This window comes from Lacerta agilis, chromosome 1 (genome assembly GCF_009819535.1).
Source record: "Lacerta agilis isolate rLacAgi1 chromosome 1, rLacAgi1.pri, whole genome shotgun sequence".
NCBI classification, from domain to species: Eukaryota; Metazoa; Chordata; class Lepidosauria; order Squamata; family Lacertidae; genus Lacerta; species Lacerta agilis.
Genome location: NC_046312.1, coordinates 76,470,597 through 76,491,860, shown reverse-complemented (window position 1 = coordinate 76,491,860; position 21,264 = coordinate 76,470,597). Strand labels below are relative to the sequence as shown.

Sequence of the window (21,264 nt, the reverse complement as noted above, 5' to 3'; positions counted from 1 at the left end):
CAATACTGGAGGAAGAAGCGACTGTGGGAACACCCTTTCTCTTGCATTTATCCAAGTAAAAGACTTTTGAACCTTACTGTTAATTTTGTCCCCAACACCTACCACTACAATTACTCTACCCTCTTACCTGTTCATGTTCCTCAAGCTGAAGTACAGTATTTACATAAAGCACTTATCATGGGCACAATCTAGGTAAAGCCCTATTCAAGTACACTCAGTGGGATTTAGGAACATAGGGAGCTGCTTAATATTGAGTCCGATTATTAGCCCCTCTTGCTCAGTATTGTCTACAATGGCTAGCTGCAACTTATCAGGAGATCAGGTAGGGCTCTGTCCCGGTCCTAGCTGGAGACTGAACCCAGAACCTTCAGCGTGCAAAGCAGATGCCCTTTCATTAACTTTGCTGGACTGGGCCCCAGTTGTTTGTAGACAGTCCAAAATACATCATCTTCTCAACAGCAGTAAGCAAAAGAAAGTAGAAAGATGTGGATTCCAAAGTAGAAGATACAGTTTTCCAGCATGATATTAGTTTGGCGTATTTATTCCAGGAAAGTTGATACCACATTCAAAGATACTAGTTTGTATATTTAATATTATCTGTAAATGACATGGTTTTGGAACTGAAAGATGAGCTTTCAGATAAAATTGGTTTACTCTCATGATTCAAGCGCGGTGATAGGAGTCATAATTCCTGCATAGCACTCCACTGTAAATAGGTTACAATAAACACCAGAGAGCGCACTAACTGAGTGATTTGTGCTGTCACCCGCCACAAGCTGGGAATGAGAGTTACCATGGGATATTGCATGTATGTTCATGTATAGTATGCAATGAGCTTTAGAAACCTTAGAAACACTTTTCTGTTATTCCAGATTGTCTTCAAATAATATGAAACATTTGGACTTACCTGGACCAAGGAAATAACCAACACTATTTATACTCCATCCCCTTTTCTCTCTAGCCTTACAAAAGGAAAAATTGTGAGATTATTATTTTTTCACTTATTACTGCCACACAGTTTTTCTTTTAAGACACAGAAATACCAGCCAAGGAAATCACGCATTGATCATGTTTCATAATATATATTTAAACATGCTTTCTTGAATGTAAGCATAATCTATCATATATAACTATATTATATTTATGGTGTTGTTTGAATAGTGCAATTGAATTTTAAGGATAAATTACTATATAGCTAAAATAAAATAAAAAAGAAGTAAAATAAATGATTTGTTACAGGGTTTCATCCCTCATACTTTGTACTTTCAGGTTACTCTGGAGTTGGCTTCATCTATTTCAAAAGAACTTCCTTCCAGAATAGTAAACTTGGGATTGCACCCAGCTTGACCTTAATAAAATAATAATAATAATAATAATAATAATAATAATAATAATAATAAATTATTATTATTTATACCCCACCCATGTGGCTGGGTTTCCCCAGTCACTCTGGGCAGCTTCCAACAGAACATTAAAATGCAATAATCTATTAAACATTAAAAGCCTCCCTAAACAGTAGGAAGCACCTCACTTTCTCCTACTGTTAAACTGTTTCAAAAGATTTACACCACTTTCTCTGGGATTCCTGTGCTCTTCAACATATCACTTGCTTCTCTCCAGCTGGAAAAGATCAACTCCCGGAAAATACAATTGTTATTCCCCCACTTTCCTTTCTGCCCCTGAAATGGGGAGGGAAATTTGTTCCACCACTGTAGGAAAACCATTGCAGAGGGGTGACATTTTAGAACTGGCAACTGTGGAGAGGTGACCAAGAAATGCAGAGGGGCTTTACTACATTCCCAAAGTGAATCTTCATGCCAAACAACAGAATTCCACCAATCCATCATACCTGAAAGGATTACACTATATAATTGTGATGGAAACTCCAAAAAATCACTACATATCACCATCACTCAAAAACCTCAGTATGACACTGGGAAGAAAACAGGGATGCCATCATTTGGAAGAAGGCTGTTTGGATACTCTGGAATAAATGAGTGGCTATACTGCAGCAATACTGGAGGAAAAAACGACCGTGTGAACACACTTTCTCTTGCATTGATCCAAGAGCAGGCTTCTGAAATTTACCGTGAAATTTGCCCCCCCCCTACACCACTTACACATGATTCTTGTAGACAGAGTAGTGTAGAAAGCAAAAAGCGACAATACTCACTAGCCCGAAAGTCTCTGAGACGGAAGCGCATAAGATCAAGGAGGCAAACAGGAGACAGGTCCACCTCTGCATCTGAAAGGAGACCAAAAGGCACTGAACCCTCTGCCTGCCTTCCCCTGTCAGCTGGGGGGGGGGTTCAGACACCCCCTTCCCTTCTTACCACCCCATAATTCCAGAAGGAAGAAAGTAAAGAGGTTGTGTTAGTCGTTCTGGCAGACAATGCATGGGCCCATGTTATGCCCTTACCGGAGGAAGTAATCTCAGAACAAAATGATACCACTTTAGTGGTTAGTTTATCTGACAGAATATTAAAACCAGAAGAATCTCAAATATTAAATTTAGGTGTAGGTTTTGTTCCTACACCCAAATATTCCGCATTTCAAACCAGGATTGATTTATTTAAATTAATTTGTCAGATTAAATTGAGAGATTTTTTTGGTAATACCACTTTGACACCGGAACCTTTTAAATATAAATCCACCTTCATTCCGATTTCTCATAATCACCTTATCAGAACATTTCAACATTTAGTACACCATAACCTAAATATTAGAGAAAAGAAGAACAAGAGTTGCAGGCAGTACAATTTAATTAAGCAAGATTCACTAATCCTGAACGAACTTACTGCTGATATGAATCTGGTTATAAAACCAGTAGACGAAGGGGGAGCTATTGTACTAATGAATAAGATTGATTACATCAAGGAAGCAGAGAAACAGTTAAGTAATTCAAACTTTTACATATCTATACCCAGTGACCCTACCACATCAGTGAAAAATAAATTACAGGTGATTCTAAACGAAGCCGTATCCTTGGGCTACATAGATGAAAGCTTAGCAGAATTTTTATGTCCAGACCCCACTAGAGTGCCCATATTTTATACACTTCCGAAAATACCTAAAAATATACTCCCACCAAATGGTAGACCTATAGTGTCAGCTTCAGGGTCCCTGTTAGAAAATTGTGCACAGTACATAGACTCGTTTTACCAAAGAAACTTCTTCTTACATTAGGGATACCAAACATATTATAACTCTTATTGAAAATTTGCACGTCACTCAACACGGAATAATTGCCACATGGGATGTTTCGTCTCTATATACCAATGTACCTCTGGATATAGTTAAATCTCAAATTCAAGAACTGCTGATTGATCATAGTCAGTCTTCTCCACCAGTGCATTTCCTAATGGAGATTTTGGATTTACTCCTATCTAATAATTTTTTCAGGTTTCGTTCAAAGTATTATATTCAGAAACAAGGGGAAGCTATGGGCTCCAAATGTGCTCCCAGTGTAGCAAACATTTTTATGAGAAATTTTGATTTAGAACATATAACAATCCATACAGTGAATACATTTTGTTTTATGGCCGATACATAGATGATTTGATATTTATATTTTCTGATGATATTTTTGAATCGTTTAATCGGTGGATAAATAGTCTAAGACCATATCTGACTTTTGAAGGTACATCAAGCTCACATTCCTTACCTTTTATAGACCTAGAAATGTATGTGGACCAATCTAGAATTAAAGTTCGTCCCTATAAGAAAAGTACAGATAGAAATTCTTTGTTACATTATAGTTCTAATCACCCAAACATCTCCAAGATAATCTTCCTCTAGGTCAATTTTTAAGATTAAAACGTAATTCATCGGACCCACAGGACTTTAAAGCCCACTCAATAATACTTTCTGCATCTTTATTAAAACGAGGTTACCCAAACTCTGTAATAACAACTGCCATCCAAAAAACACAATCAAGAGAGAGGTTGACCCTCCTTACATCCGGTTCACATGCCAATACAAATCCACGTGCATTTACGCCTCCCTAGAATACAGCCATATGACTTTTGAAATTGAGAAGATTATTAGGCGGCATTGCTATATTCTTAAGGACATCCCTGGTTGTGACATTGGCCCCCCTTTTCACCAAATGTTGCACAAGTCATTTAAATATATACTGGTGCATATGGATTTAAAACCTACTCTCACACAACGTACTTTATTGAATCCCCTGCGGGGGGGGGGGTTTAGGTGTGGTCATTGTACCTCCTGTAAATACGCACTGCAGGTAAAAGAGTTTACCAACAAAGAAGGTTTTAAGTTTGTTTTACAGGCATTTGCTACATGTGGTACACCACGTGTAATTTACGTTATTAGATGTCCTTGTGGATTGTTATATGTAGGCCATACTCTCAGACCTATTAAAGTAAGAATATCAGAGCACCGATCGAGGATTAGGAATAATGTAATTGATGCTCCTCTAGCACAGTTCAAGAAGGATACTGACAAGCTGGAACGTGTCCAGAGGAGGGCAACCAAAATGGTCAAAGGCCTGGAAATGATGCCTTATGAGGAACGGCTTAGGGAGCTGGATATGTTTAGCCTGGAGAAGAGAAGGTTTAGGGGTGATCTGATAGCCATGTTCAAATATATAAAAGGATTTCATATAGAGGAGGGAGAAAGGTTGTTTTCTGCTACTCCAGAGAAGCGGACATGGAGCAATGGATTCAAACTACAAGAAAGAAGATTCTACCTAAACATTAGGAAGAACTTCCTGACAGTAAGAGCTGTTCGACAGTAGAATTTACTGCCAAGGTGTGTGGTGGAGTCTCCTTTTTGGAGGTCTTTAAGCGGAGGCTTGACAGCCAACTGTCAGGAATGCTTTGATGGTGTTTTCTGCTTGGCAGGGGGTTGGACTGGATGGCCCTTGTGGTCTCTTCCAGCTCTATGATTCTATGACATTTTTTGTTATTTGGGTATATCGAGGCCCTGTAGAACAGGCTAGAACAATCCTTATGCAGAAAGAAACTAGATTTATTTTCCTACTTACCGGTAATTCCTTACATCCGTCAGGTCTGAATACTGAAATTGATTATAGTTGTTTTTTATGAATTATTATTAATGTTCATATGTTTGTTCTACATTAGTTGTGCTGAATGGGTCACTTTAAGAAGGCAACTTTGGAGCTGTAGATTGCCATCACTTGTACAAAAATCAATACTGTACTTATCTATAAAACCTGAGATTACAATTGTTACTTTATGCAAGCAACCACTATGTCGTGAGATCCATAATCTTGATATACATCATATGGTATGTACACTTTTGGTGCAATTGTTTATATTGTCTGTATTATTTGTTTAAAAGATGTTGAAATACCATATTGTATTATTTTATATTATTTAGAAGCATGTACCACTGACGAAGCCCAGGAGGGCAAAACAAGGATATTATTCTGGAAATCCTTGTCGTGGAACTGTGCAAGCTCCCATTTGGACTCCTTGGACCTTATGAATACACAGAGGTACATGTGGAAACTAGCTCATATTTGGAACTTTATGAACAAACAGGTTGATTAGGACTTCCATTTACTTTATGGATCTTTACACCTTGTTGATCTCTACATGCTGATTATGTCTGGGAGAAACTTTGGATACTGTGAGAAATATATTGAAGAGTATTATTTATGTGCAGCCAGTTACGTTTTGTGTGTATTTGTAAATGTGGCCTGCAGACAGGTGGTCCCTATCCCAAATGTCAGAACTTAAAGTGGAAGGTGATCCTTTAAATGCAACTAGAATGATAATTTAATTTACACACACATTGGACATAATTTACTATAATTGTACCCTCCCACCCTTCATGAACTTCAGAACAGCCCTGAGATGCAGATTACGCTGGGAGTTTCATGGCTGAAGCTAGATTTGAACCTAGATTTTGCAGCATTCAAACTTAACACTCTAGCCACTACAGAGCACAATAAGTGTCATAATGCAGATGAATAAGCACCATCCATGCCTCTTCACGAAAAGAACAATTAATTTCCTCTATATTTTATTTAGTTTAAGAGGTTTAAAATAAATATTTGAAGAGTTTCTCTACACTTTTTATTTGCAACTCTCTGTAACTTGTACTTTGGGCCTGCACTGAATCATTTTCTACACCTTTTGTTTTATTCCGAACAATGTATGGAGGTTAAATAGAAAACTATATATTGAGGACTGATACAAACAGATGTATGGATAGCCAGTATGACTGGGTGGAAATGGCAGAATTTAATAAAGAATTATTTTGGTGCCCACAGTGTATCTAAAAACCATAGGAAGTCCTGAAGACCACAACTGCTAGGCAGTGTTAATGACTCAAACACTTACATGGCCAAGTACATGACATAGATGTGGCCAGTTCTTCCTTTGAAGCTCCCTTCATTCACATTACTGAGATTTCTGGAACTATTGCTTCAACTCATTGTTATCCGCCCATTTAGGGATTTCAGTCAAGGCATTAGATATTTTGGAGATAGCAGTTGCATCTGATGTGAAGATGCTGCGGACCTGCCATTTACAATTTTCTAATGCCCTGAATGTATTTCTGTATGTGATATTTATTTTATATATCATCCACAACAGCTACAGAGGCTGCCTTCATCTTTTTTTCATTTTGTCACATTTGTGGGAACAATTGTAGGTTTTTATTTAATCAACCAGAAGCAGAGAAAATTGATGGAAAACCATGAAAATGGATGGTAATAAGGGAAGGCTCATTTTCTACATCTTTCCCAAGCCTTTGCCATTGTCTTCTCATTTTCTTGTCTAACACAAGGAAGGGGGGCAGAATGTGGATAGCCTTAGATCTATGAATCATTTGCCCATTTTGCACCTGTAAAACAGTGTCAAACTGAGCTAAGTATTAAAATTTATGTTGAATAAAAGTCTATTTTCTCTTCTAAGTTATAGAACTATCCCTTATAATTACCAGTCACTTTGGAAATCCCTTTGTTCTTATTACCCAACAATAATTATGTTCTTAACCTTAAACTACAACTAAACCTATCTATCTAACCCATTCACTCTTATTTGGTACACTACACTATTATCTATCTAATATCTATCTATCTATCTATCTATCTATCTATCTATGCACACATCAAAATAGCATTTATATAAAAGCCCTATTACTGTATTCTCAATGAAGTATTCAAAATAAATAATTAAAGTGTATAAGGCCGAACTGAGACCTAGACTAAGGGGCTAGTTTGGATGGGGTGTGTGTACATTTGGTAAGGCTGATTTGTGGGTTCAACTCACTTGCCCAGCAAGCCACCCACATTTCAGCTCTGTTCTCTGGGCAGCACACAAGAACCTGAGGACTTCATCAGCAAGCCTCTTTATCACTTCCAAACTTAAGAAACATTAACTCCTGAAAAACTACGGTACATTGCATACTGAGAAGAACACACTGCCCCATCTTTCTGAGTAAGCAAAGAAGTTTGGCTTAATAAACCAATAATAGAAGAACACACTGCCCCATCTTTCTGAGTAAGCCAAGAAGTTTGGCTTAATAAACCAATAATATGCACAAGCTAAGTGCTGATGTTTGCATCCTGATTGCTCCAACTTTGCTTCTCCCCTGGCATGAGTGGGTAAAGTGACCCTGTGTGCTTCAAAATTTATATGAAGCTGCTAAATGAGGTCATCAGAGGATACGTAGTTCTCTTTTCCTGCTGGGTCAGGTGAGGCAGAAGAAGTAATGGTACAGTGTTAGGTACAACAGACCTATCAGTTGAGGAGGGTGATATGCTGCCTTAAGCCCAGCCTGGATGATCTATCAGAAATTACCCATGTCCTAGGAACATCTAAGTAGGGTTACTGCAATGTGCTCTTACCTGCAGTAAGTCCAGAACACTGAGATTCAGTTGCTAACAAGGATCAGGCAAAGAGATCACAACTTGCCTGTATTAAAAAAAACTCTGCTGGCTGTCAGTGAGCTTCTGAACTTAATTTAGAAAGCTTTTAATTTTAATAAAGATTTTAATTTTTAAAAGCTTTATACAGCTCAGAACACAGGCATTTTGGGGTTCGCCTTCTCTCATATCAGTCCACCTGTCCACTGAGACCTCTCACTGGGTGCTCCCACCATGAGAGGTATGGCGGGTGTTGACTAGACAAGCTTTTCCGCCTGCCTAGAGACCTCAGGCAAAAGCATTTCAGTTTTCCCAGGCTTTTAAGAACTGCTAAAACATTATTTAATTTAGAATAGTTTTACTTTACCATCTATTCATATTTCTTGTTGCTGTTTTAGCTTGTTGTTTTAATTTACTGCATTTGTCTCTCTGCATTATTATTATATAATTGTATTCCCCCCCCCCTTACTATTCTATAAGACCCTGGGAACATAACTCTATGATAAAGGTGTGGGGTATAAATTATGTCAATAATTATTATTTTTTCTGGACAAAGTAGGGATATTTAGGACAAAATTCAATTTAAAAAATTAACTGTGAATGTTGAGGCACCATTTAATTCAGGATTAGAAATGGCATACTGTAATTTATAAAATATTGAAAAACAAGGGCAAGCTACATGTCACATGTCATTCAGGGCTTAAATAGAGCTAAGGGACTAGCCCAGAAAGTAGTTTATTTGGCAGACTAGTTCCTGAACATGTAAAATGATATTTTAATGCTTCTGTGCTTAAGGATAATCTTAACTCCACTGGAACCTATTTCTCTCTTTGTATGGCAGAGATCAATGTTTCTACTGCATCCGCAAGCTAGCCAGACAGATAAATACATACCAATGCACATGGAAAGTGTATTTCCCTTATCACTGTCTGACCACATCTAGCCTCTGTGTAATGGCTTACTTGGATGTCTGATTACTGGAGAAGAGCACGGCAGGCTACCAGAAACCTGGAACAAGAATGCGTCTACTAGGGGGAGAGGATGCATTGCACTGCAGCATTTTGTTGCAGGTCCTACCTCTATCCACTAATTATCAACTAGGTGATCAAATGTCTATCAGTCTGGAAGCAAAAAAAGATCATGTATAAATAAGGTACTTAGGTGTGTATGCATAAATACGTAAGTTTATAAATTAACAGGGGGTATATAGATCCCTAAAGGCTGTGGGTTAAACCACAGAGCCTAGGGCTTGCCGATCAGAAGGTGGGTGGTTCAAATCCCCGTGACAGGTTGAGCTCCCATTGCTCGGTCCCAGCTCCTGCCCACCTAGCAGTTCAAAAGCACGTCAAAGTGCAAGTAGATAAGTAGGTATCGCTCCAGCAGGAAGGTAAACGGCGTTTCCGTGTGCTGCTCTGATTTGCCAGAAGCGGCTTAGTCATGCTAGCCACATGACCCGGAAGCTGTACGCTGGCTCCCTCGGCCAGTAAAGCAAGATGAGCGCCACAACCCCAGAGTCGTCCACGACGGAACCTAATGGTCAGGGGTCCCTTTCCCTTTCAATAGATCCCTACCAATGCCAAACAACCCAGTGAGGACTGTGCATGCTGGCTGACACAGGTGTTCCTTTTGGAGGAAGGGTAGGATACATATGTAATTTAAAATAACAAATGTACACAATGCAACATTACATTGCTATTTCCTGAAATGCATTCCCCATGTGAGCATTTTGAATAACAAGCACGAAGCATGGGGAAGAGGGCAAATGGCAGCATAGACTCAAATCTCCTACACCCCAAAGGTAGCAACAGAGATAGAAATAGAAATACTTTATTGTCACTGTACATGTTTACAGTGAGATTAAAAGAGCCCCCCCCCCCAATCTCTCAGTCCTTGTTACACTCTATGTGCTGTTGTAGGGCTGGCTGAAGACATTCCTAGGCTGTGGGTACCATTTTTCTCTCTCTGTGACACTCCACAGCCACAGTCTAGAGAGGGATGAGGCTCAGTGGGACTAGTTGCGGGATGCTGTGCAATATGTTGGTGCTCTCCCTGCCCCCCCCCAACAGGGAAGTTGTTGTCTGAGGGGATGCCAATGATGATGGCGGAGTCGCCGCTTCCCTTCAACCTCCACCAGCGCCCTCGCCCGCGAATTTCCACCGCGAATCGCCCGACGACATAGGCACGTGCTGGCGGGGGAGGCCCGGCGTGAGGCGAGTTTGAAATCCAACGGTCAACCGCCGTCCAGGAATGAAAGCCGCCGGGAAGCGGAAACGGCCGGAGCGGGGAAGAGACCGCTTAGCCTGCCGCCCGCAACTTTTGAAGGCGCCGAGGCCGCTCGCGAACACGCAAACTTCTCGCACGCGAAAAGGGATCTTGTGGACGACTCTCTCTCTGGCTCCGGCTCCCTTCTAGAAGCCATGGGTTTCTCGTACTTCGCGGAGGCCGAGGGCTCGAGGAAGACGAGGGGCGACCTAAACCGCAGTGACGAGGGCCGCTGCCGCCGGGAATACATTTCAATGCGCTTAGCCCACGACGACGTGTATTATGACATCTACCACCTCATCGCGAAGGAGCGGCCGATGATTGTGCTTGTGGTTTTTGTGAGCTTCCTCTTGGGAGGTAGGGCCAGTTGCTGCTGAGTTGCATTAGGTCGCGCTAGTGCAAGAAGCAGTCAAGTTGGCCACACTTATGAGTGGGTCCGTACGATAAGCTTGTGAAAACGCAACCACTCCCGAGCACACGGATAACACTTAGTAAATGCTAGCTAGAAATGCTAAATGTTTGCATGTTGACTATCGTGAATGCTTAATTGGACCCCTAAACGAGAGAGGCATGGTGTTCAGAAATGAACAACCCCACAAGCTGCATTTTCTTTTCCTGGTGCTTTCATGCAATCAGAGGCCCTCTGAATAACATCTGCAGGGAAACACAAATGTAGAGCAGAAGGTCCTGCTTGTGAGCTTACAGGGACCTAATTCAAGTTGACTGGACCAGGTGGGCAATTGACCTTAAGCAGAAGGTTTCTTCTTAAGTTATTACCGCAAGCTACCTTGTGGGATTACTAAAATGAAAAGTGGAGTAAATATTTTACATAAAATACCCAGTTGCAGGCGACTTTCCATACTGGGACCTCTCACTCTGCTTTTTGTGTAAGGCTCACATGCCATAAATTGATATGCTCATGGGTACCAACTTGAATTAAATATTGGGGGAGGTAAACCCTGCCCCGCATAATTGATCACATGACATGGTGCATGCACACCATTTGAATGGCATTGCCCATCAACTTTGGGGGGAGGCAGCCCTCCAATATTTTATTGAGTGGACTGAATACCCCTTGGACCCTAGAAGTTGGTTCCTTTGGATATGCTGCTACTACATGCTGTTCCTAACCTGAAGAAACCACTAGGCCATATATCTTGCCTTCCAGATATTGTTAGACCACAGCTCTCTTCATTCCCTGAACATGAGCTATACTGGCTGGGGCTGATTGGAGTGGGAATCTAACATCAGGGAGTCACAGGTTCCCTTTGTCTGCTCTACACGTTCTGATTATTGGGGGATTTATAAGCCTTACTGACAAGGACAGCTTCCCTTAAACTCTGCTCTAGAAATATTAAAAAATACATTATTAAAAATATTTTAAAAAATACTCCTCCAAAGCCCTGAAGACACAAAACTTAATAAATCTTGTGAAGTATCCTTAGGACACAATAGGTACCTGGACATCCATGCTGTCTTAACACATAGCAAAGATTTCCCTAGAATTGCATTTTTAAAACCAATGAAGTCAAATGTCAAAGCATAAACAAATTTATTTGGGGAAATTGAGAAAAGTGGGAGGCAGCAATCAGATTTGCAAATAAAACCACTGAAGTACATATAATTTAGCTAGTTACATATTACCTGCTTAAGCAGCCTTGGGTGGCCTTGCAAAACAGAGGTTATGAGAGAGAGCATCTCTGGCCACCTGGCTGGATGGTTCCAAGAAGCAAATACAGAGGTGATGCTTGTTGCTTTATCCGGTAGTGAGAGCAGTTACATCTCTGATGTGAGTTAGTCAACTATAAATTTCTTTAAATGATTCTGGATTTATAATATAAGAAAATTATCCTCAACTTACTGGAATTAGATATGTTAAAAAGGAATGAGAGAGATTAGCTTCTTTTTCACATACCCACCTCCCATTATGAACACTTTATTACAGTTGTCATGTATTTTTTTTGGAAATATGTTTAGAAACCACTAAACATTTAGGAATATCATAGTTTCATTGAAGAAGGGCTTCCTTGCGGTGTGACCCAATCATTTATAGAATGCTAATTGTATCATTAGATATTATTTCATTATTTTTAGAGGCTTTCTGCATAGTTTTGAGTCTTATTTTTATAGTGTACATTGCTTCAATTATTTCAGGCTGTGAAGTGGTTTATAAATTTATATAATAAATAAAAATAATAGCAGTGTACTAAAAAATTAAAAGATGGCAGTTAGCTAGTAATTAAAATAATTAAGTTCCCCAGGCCATCAACCTATTATAACTATTCACTTTAAAAATATTAAACATAAACAATAATGCCATTTATACTCAGAAGTATGAATGAAGGAACTAGGGTTATTCATATGAACTGGATTAAATACAATTCCCTTAATAGTCACACATTTTTATATACTTTTGCCGTATCATATCAGGTAATCCATCCAATTACTGAGAATTTGAATGCCAAGCCATCTGAAGAAGACTAACTGCTTTTAAGCTTTCTTGCCATATTATAGAGAATATTATGCTCTGTGTTTGAAAGCAACATCATCATAACTCAGTTGAAATATCTGCAGCTGCATAAAGGACCCCTGACCATTAGGTCCAGTCGTGACAGACTCTGGGTTGAAAGCCCTTAAATGCTTCTCATGACTCAGGATGTAATAAGAGTCTCATTATTGAATTAGTACTTTGCATTTATATGAGAGCCAAACTATTATTTGCATATACTCTTTATTTCAGCAGTTTAGAATGGGTGAATGAATGGGATCTTTTAGCATCTAATACACTATTTCTTAAACTGTATTTTAATGGTGAAAATAGTTACATCTAAATACTATTGCTTTAAAAATGAGTTTGTTGCATTACAATAAATAGAGAAATTCTCTTTCCTCTATAGAAGTGACCCAAATTATGATTTATCCATTATTTTAATCTTTATAGTAGAATTCAGTCACAAAGAAGAAAGCAATCCAATAAATATTATGGCATTATGACACATCCCTTTGTGCAATATAATTAACAAAAATGTGTCTTAATATTATTTTATGTGCGATTTATATCTGTATCCTTATACATCAAACAATGACTTATTGCCTTAATGGTAGTCCATAACAAACATGTTTATATAATTATACAGAATTACATTAGAATATAAATATGGTCATGATTCAGCCAAATTTAAACATTTGAAGTCCCATTAATTTCAATAGGTGATTTAAGAAGTGTTTACCTCCCTCTGAAATCAATGGGATAAAAATGCTTTTCCTGGATAGATCATACTCTAAATATTATAATTGTACAGAATTATAAAAATAAAATAACTACAGGCATATTACTTCCCCCCAAAAATTCTATATTTCCTTTAAGAAGCAATATACATTTTAAAAAAAATATGACAAGGTATACAGCTCTCATCTCTAGTATAAATCTGTTATGCAATTACTTTAAAGCTATTGTGAAATATTCTCCTCTTTCTAGAGTTTGATAAAGTTCAGGACAGCTTTTACAGAAGACAAAAATCCTGCAGACATATTGTCTTTGTAATATTGTATTTATTGATAAATCCATTGGTTTTCGGACACTGATGGTGGGGGCATAGAAACAAGTGCATGGGCAGGCAATATTTCTTCCAAAGCAGTATCTGAACTCTAAAAGACCCAAACTGTTTTTACCTCCAAAACCTTTAATTACTAGACGAGATTAGATAAAAATGTTATCAAATACTGCATATAAAATCAAATCAAATCAAAATTTATTGCGGCTATAAGCCCATAAAATCATAAATTATGAAATATAAAACATGAAATCATAGCATTCAAAATGCACTTGAACCACCTGGTCTACAGGAGGCTGTCACCAATAAACACAAACACAGCTCAGACACAGTGGTATTGAAACTACAGTCAGGGGAACAAGACAGAATTCTTAATGGTCGTATAGTTGGCCGCTACGCCTTTTTTGGGATAGAACAGAATTTAAAAACCTTGCCACTTGCAGGTTATGTATAAGAATCATTGTCTTGTAGGAGCAAGGCAAGGTGTGACTCTGCTGGCATACCCATAAGATTCTGAATTATTGGTCTTAGTAATTTTGCCCGGGCCTCTCTGTACAGGGGACAGGTGAAAATTCTGTGATGAAGAGATTCCTCCAACTTATTATCACAGTCACATAGAGTGGAAACAGGATTTACTATTTTCGGGAATACTGGGAAATAACAAAGTAAAAAGTAATATGCAAGAGCTGTATAAGATTATGATTCTAGCCGGAATGGCAGTTATTGCACTGGGATGGAAAGAAAAGGCTAAATGGGAAATGGGAAAATGGAATGATTATGTTTTTGAATACGTACAATCTGAAATATTTGCACAGATAGCGGCAGAGGATAGTTGGGAAAATAAATGCCAAAGAATTACAAATAAATGGGCAATTTATAGGAATTGGATAGAAAGGGGTGAAGCCAACCCAAACATACAAGCTCGAATGAACAGACTGTGTACATGGATAAAGATCTGAAGAACGAAGGTCTGTCCAGAGGGGAGGGTGGGAGGGGAGGGGGAGGGGGAAAAAAGGTCTATTGGAGATGCTTGAGAGTGCTACCTTGTTTAGTGGCTGTTTTAAATGACGCATTCGAAATGTATTAATTGTATTCTGAACTTTGTGCATATCTTATTGTACGATGATTCTTTTTTTCTGTAAATCAGCTGCAGATTTTTGTTAAGAGGTATTTATAAAAAGAAAAAAAAACATAGAGTGGAAACTAAGCCCTTGGAAAATCTATGTCTCAAGACATTAGAAGGAAAAACATTAAACCTCGCTTTGGTAAAAGCAAATCGATGGGAAGCAGTGGAGAGGGAGGATAGATATAAAGGGACATGATGTATTGGAGTAACGCCAAAAAACCAAGGCGAAAATGTATATCTATATTAATACTACTGTTACACACACACACACACACACACACACACTTACTCTGTCAATTTATATCCTGTTTTTCAACAAGTGTCCTCAAAACAACTAGCAAATTTATAAAACACAACAGAGACACTAAGATTTAGATTTTATAAATCTCTAATTTACTTGTAATTTTAGTGATAGGATTTTGATGAAGACTTTCTTTATGTCAACAGGCCTATTCAGTAGTTTAAGCATTTAGGATAAGTCAGTAATTTTTATGATTGTTCAGTGTTAATACTATTTTATCCTTTTGTAAATTTTGTTCTGTACAGCTGATATTTTTCATTTTATTTATAGAAATGTTGATAAACATTTTTATAAAGAAACATTGAATTAATAAAACCATAGTTATTTACTGACATTCTTGAAATTATGTAACAGTCGTATTGATTACATTAATAATATATTTCCCCCCTCAGCCCTGTTACGAACTGTTTTGAAAGAAGTAAAAATTCCTATTCTGGTAATTATATGTTTAGTAGGAACTGGCATTGGAACAATAGCCCATTTTCCAGCTCAGGTAATGGAGAACTAATAATTTCCCTCATTTCAATAACTACTAAGGAAATAGATTTTACTGATATTTTGTAAACAAAGTACAGTTGAAGACACAGTAGGTTGAGGAGCAGGCAGAAGGAGAGAGGAAATTCAATTCCATCTCTGCTCTCCCTGCATGTCTCTGACACCAGGTCTTTATGCAAATTGTCTCCACATTACTAGGATAACAGTAGTTACTGTTGGCAGTTTAGCCTTTTGAGATGTCTCCAGGCAAGGTGAATTTGTGGACCCCTCTTCAAGTTGCTTTCTTGAAGATGAGCCAGTGGGTTCTGCCACTTCAAAGCCATTCAGTTTGGGAAACATCCAGATTGAAAAGAGTTTGCTACTGAAAGAAGTGGCAGAGCAAGATACCTGTATATGGGTATTCAGGGGAGAGGGTTTGGGGAGAGATCTGAAATTTGGAAATGAGCTTGGAAGAAACAGGCTTTTTACATATATTTTAAGGAAAGAGCATGGTATGCCAAACCCAATTCCAACTTGAGCCAAGGACTCATCATTTTAAAAATGTTTCAAACATAATTGTTTCTGTAAAAGTCAATGTGTAGATTGTTTCATCAGAGGGCACTAAAAGCTGCTGCACAAGGGTAAAGTTTCAGACATCCAGCTTTCCATCTGACACTGGATTCGACTATAGAATTTAGGAGGCCCTCCTCCCAGTGGCATGGCTAGCTGCGCGCACCCTGCAACCGGGGACGGAGCGAGCCAAGGCAGGGCAGGGTGTGCTGCATGGAACCTCTCCGCAGCCACCTCCTCAGCTGTAGGGCGGCTGAGGCAGTGGGCACATGCAAGCCCTGTGCTGCTCAAAAAAGCAGTGCAGAGCTTGCAGGCAGTCCACCCACCGCCTCCCCCTCAGGAGAGACGAGTGGCTCATGCACGCTGCAGGCCCCGCGGTGTGACATCCACCCCACCCCCCGCCTCACCTAGCTACGCCTCTGCCTTCATGCTCACCTAAGTGTGGATCTCCAAACTCTTCCCCCTTAATTCTCCAAGCCCTCCCCCCATTGCTCTTGCTCCCTACCATAGGAGCCAGCGACTGGACTGTGGCTGGATGTATGCTGATGGTGGCAAGAGGAATGCAGCCCGCTTATGGAAACGGGAAGAAATGGGGCCGGATGGTGGGTTTCTGGCTTATTGCAGAGATTCAAAAGTCGCTTTTTAGGGCAACGAGCCTCCAAAGGCGGCTTCCACCATGCAATCATAAAACCCAGAGCAACCCAGACCCAGCAAAAAACTCACTCCCACACCGCCCCCAACAATACCAGAAAAGCAGCCCTCATGGAAACATGTCCCAAGTAGCCTCTGCCCATTTCAACCCGATCAAGCCTTGAAAACCTTCCAGGTGGCTGAAACCTGGCAGGTAGATCCCCTCCTGGCCTTCAGGGGTAGCCTTGCTCTCTGCCCGGCTGAACGCACCGGGACTCTCCCAGTTTCTGCAGAGGGAAGCGGCTTTCTCCCGCGGAGACTTACTGTGCCAAAGCAAGCAGGCAAGGAAGACAGAGAGGAGGAGGCAGCTTAGGCAAATTCATGGAGGAGAGGGCTGTCGAAGGCTTGTAGCCATAAGGGCTGTGCTCTGCCTGCAAAGTTGGAGGCAGCAATGCTTCTGGTTTCTGGAAATCACTCAAGGGGAGAGTGCTCCTGCAGTGGCGTAGGTAGGGGCGTACGGTGGGTGCGGGAGTTACTTTTTGTCACCACCCTCAGTGATGACACCTGGGGCGGCCTGTACCCCCCCTTCCTATGCCATTGCCTCCTCCTTTGCTGTCCTATTTGTACAGAAGTAGTCTAGGTACTCGTTCTCCACACCATGATCATGTGCTTGGGTGGGGAAGAAATAGGTAAAATAATATAAAAGTATTCACAATTAACAATTCCTTGTACTCATTTAGTTTTTCCAGATTCCTGTTGTGAAGACCATTGCAGATATGGATCCTATACTTTTCCTTCATTTGTTTACACCAGTTATAGTATTTACAGCTGCATTTGAGATGGATTTTTATATATTTCGAAAATCATTTTGGCAGGTAAGACATATACAATTTTCTGTTTAGAAATTTACTGTCTTCAGACTTCAAAATAAGGATATAGTTGCATATTACACACAAATGTGTCCAATCAAACCCAAGTAATATTTTTTCAGGAGAATAGTTTTGTTTAAAGCACATCCAGTTCATATTTAAAGCATTTGACTTCCCCCAAGCAATCCTGGGAACTGTAGTTTGCTAAGGATACTGGGAACTTTAGCTCTGGGAATGGGAAACTATAATTCTCAGGATTCTTTGGGGGAAGTCATGGGCATTAAATGTATGTTGGATGTATGTGTGTATGTAATTTGCAGTGAGAAAATGAAAGGTACGAACAATTGGACAAGAATGCTACAAGTATAACTTAGTTGGATATCACCCTACATGTACCTTTTTTACATTTTAATTCATATGAGCTGATTGATTGTCATGTCATATATAACACTGTGTCATTAAATCTCCAGCCTTATCCACCTGAGTTTAATGTAATTTTATTTTGCAAATGATTGATACACACACACATATATTGTCATTGCAGGTGTTAATTCTTGCGGTTCCTGGATTTTTGATGAACTGTGCTTTCCTTGGATGGTTAACTTATAGAATTAATAAGTATAAATGGTCCTGGGATGATAGCATGCTATTTGGAATAATTCTTAGCACAACAGACCCTATCCTTTCTGTGACTCCTGTAAGAAACATTGGTAGGTATTTTTTTGATAAGCTGAATTCATTATAATACTTGAATGTGGAGTGTACTGTTTACAATTTAGCTTCACGGAGCTTACTTAATTGATAATTAACTGTAGTCTGTAACAAACAAATGTGAAGTGATATGGGCAGTTTAGGGACATGAGCAGAAAGATACCCCCCGTCCGATACACACGTAAAATAAAATTAGAATTATTGAGGCCAGAGTTAGAAGTCATTTTGGCTGTCCTGAATGAACTCTTTCAAATGTGTATACATTCATGTGGCAGTACATTGAAAGCTGGCAAGAAAGAAAAACAGAATGATATTTTCCCTTCCATATGATCCGTACAAAAACCAGTACTTGAAGAGGATGAACAACCAGCTACTGTATGTAGCTTTGTATTTATGGAATTAATGTTGAGTTGTGAATTGTGTCATCATAACATTAAATATACATTAAATTTTGACTGAGGATACAGTTTCAAGCATCTTAGGGGATTCATCTAAGATATTATTCCCTAATGGAGTCAGGTTTGATTTGAACATAACAGCAAACTATGGTTTGTCAAGCAGGCATGTGAGTGATTTGTGCTGTCCTTTCTCTTCCCTGCTCCTTACCTTTGTGTGTGTAGGGAAGACTTGAGAAGCTTCCATTCCCATTTGGAGAATTGTTTTGCACAAACCTGAATCAGTGATTGGTTGCAAATTATGATTGGAGTCTTCTCCACTGTTGTAAGCATGCTACCTCCAAATAACTGTTGCTGGGATGGGATACGTTGTATAGCATAGTGCAGGCTTCCTCAACCTTGGCCCTCCAGATGTTTTGAGACTACAGTTCCCATCATCCCTGACCACTGGTCCTGCTAGCGAGGGACCATGGGAGTTGTAGGCCAAAACATCAGGAGGGCCGAGGTTGAGGAAGCCTGGCATAGTGCCATGCATGGATTTGCATGCTTCCCATAGGCATCTGTTTGGCCACTGTGAGAGGATGTTGGACTAAATGGGCCTTTAGTCTGATTTGGCACAGCTCTCCTTATACAGGAATAATAAGAGGGATTGCACTAGTGAAAGGCTTATACCTGATCATTACCAGTGTTCCAAACTTTGGATGGTAGGATAATCTGAAGGCAGGCAGAGCCTGTTCATATTTTTAAGGTACAGTAATACCTTTGTTCTTGAATGGCTTAGTTGCCGAACAAATTGACTCCCAAACGCCACAAACCCAGAAGTAAGTGTTCCAGTTTGGTTTTTCAGAAGCCAAACATCCAACGCGGCTTCTGCTTGAGTGCAGGAGGCTCCTGCAGCCAAACGGAAGCTGCACCTTGGTTTTCGAACCATTTCGGAAGTTCGGGAACCGGTACCATGGTATTTTGTTTCACTTGAAATATAATTTTTAGCATAAAGTGAAGCAGGATGGAGCTGTTAGGGCGCCAACAAGTTGGCGTGCTGTAGCGCAGCAGTCAGTCAGATAAGCCAAGGTCGAACACTCTGGGTCAGAAGCCAGCCGAAGTCAGGAATCAGTATGGGGTCAGGAGAAGCCGAAGTCAGAACAGTCCAAGTCAGGAACCAGCCAAGTCAGTCAGGGAAAAGCCAGGAACCAGGAACAAGCCAAGGGTCAGGAACAAGCCAGGAGTCAGGAACAAGCCGAGGGTCAGGAGCAAGCCGAGGGTCAGGAACAAGCCGAGGATCAGGAACAAGCCGAGGGTCAGGAACAAGCCAGGAGTCAGGAACAAGCCGAGGACCAGGAACAAGCCAGGAGTCAGGAACAGAACGAGCAAGAGCAACCACGCACTCAGCATGTCAGTTGCAGGTGCTAGTGAAGGGAGCATTCAGCCTTTGTTAAGTAGCTGGCCTGCAACCACGTCTCTTACGAGCTACAGCTGCCTCTAATTGTTCCCTGCGTCTCTCAGCTCTACGCTCTACAGCTGAGAAGGGAGGAGGGGAAGGGCTGTTTCTCTCTTCACAAGGGCCTGATTCTGGCTCGACTTCCTCCTCCTCCTGTTCTGGTCTTTCCCCCTCTCCATCTGACTCTTCCTCTTCCGAGGAGTGCCGCCACCAGTCCTCTCCAGGTACGAACTCCTCCATTTCCCCAGGTTCTTCCGTGGGTGCAGCCTCACCAGGGGGGGCTTGCCACCACTCCTCCTCATCCGGCTCAACCCTGACAGAAGCAATATTGGAAAGAAGAGAAGACAAAATCATCTAGTTTGCAGGTTCTTTTATTTTCATAATTAAATCTCACAAAATGGTTTTATATGGGAGTATGTTAAGGCCATTCTTTCTCTTGATTAAAAAAAGTATGCCAAGTTTACATTGTGCAACAAAGAGATGCAAGACCTGGTTATAAGTAAAACAACAGTGTAAATAATACACTATTTGGCTGTAATTTAAAATAATTTAGCTCTCAGATTTGCACTGTTTAAGAAATTTAAGAAGTAAAGTTGATTTGAATCAGTCTTTTTTCCCTGTCATGATTTAAATATATTCACTCTTGGAGAAACAGGAAACATGGGAGGAAACAAAATCAAGCTTCTGCCTCTTGAACAGCTGATGAGCACTTCTGCATATTATTTGCCTGGGGGATATATTTTTGTGAAGCTGCTGAATGATAGTGCTATTGTAAATGGCTTAAAGCTTTGCATTCCATGTTTATTATCCAGTTCTACTTCATAGCTGCAATCTCTGCAAGGTTTTTGAGTGGAAGGATGATGGAAACTCTGGGAGCTTTAGAATGGCTACATATGTATAGGCAGACAATGCTGAAGTGCTAATGGGAATTGCATGGAGAGAATCAGCATTTTCCTTCATTGTTTGAGAAGAATATATGCACTAAAAACAAGCATATCTTAATCATGTGATTTTGATTCCCCCATTTCTTATGGGTCTTGTTATAGTATCTTTCCACTTAAGAAGCAAAAATA

General features: G+C 40.0%; 1 protein-coding gene across 1 annotated transcript in view; it reads left to right on the top strand.

The window, feature by feature from the left end:
- Positions 1-10,186: 10,186 nt before the first annotated feature.
- Positions 10,187-21,264, top strand: part of LOC117050555 (sodium/hydrogen exchanger 10-like) — a 67,445-nt gene continuing 56,367 nt past the window's right edge. The window contains exons 1-4 of the mRNA XM_033156183.1: positions 10,187-10,480; positions 15,497-15,597; positions 17,528-17,653; positions 18,192-18,357. Of these exons, the coding sequence (XP_033012074.1) occupies positions 10,279-10,480; positions 15,497-15,597; positions 17,528-17,653; positions 18,192-18,357 (595 nt within the window). The 5' untranslated portion in view covers positions 10,187-10,278. The remainder of the gene's footprint in view (positions 10,481-15,496; positions 15,598-17,527; positions 17,654-18,191; positions 18,358-21,264) is intronic.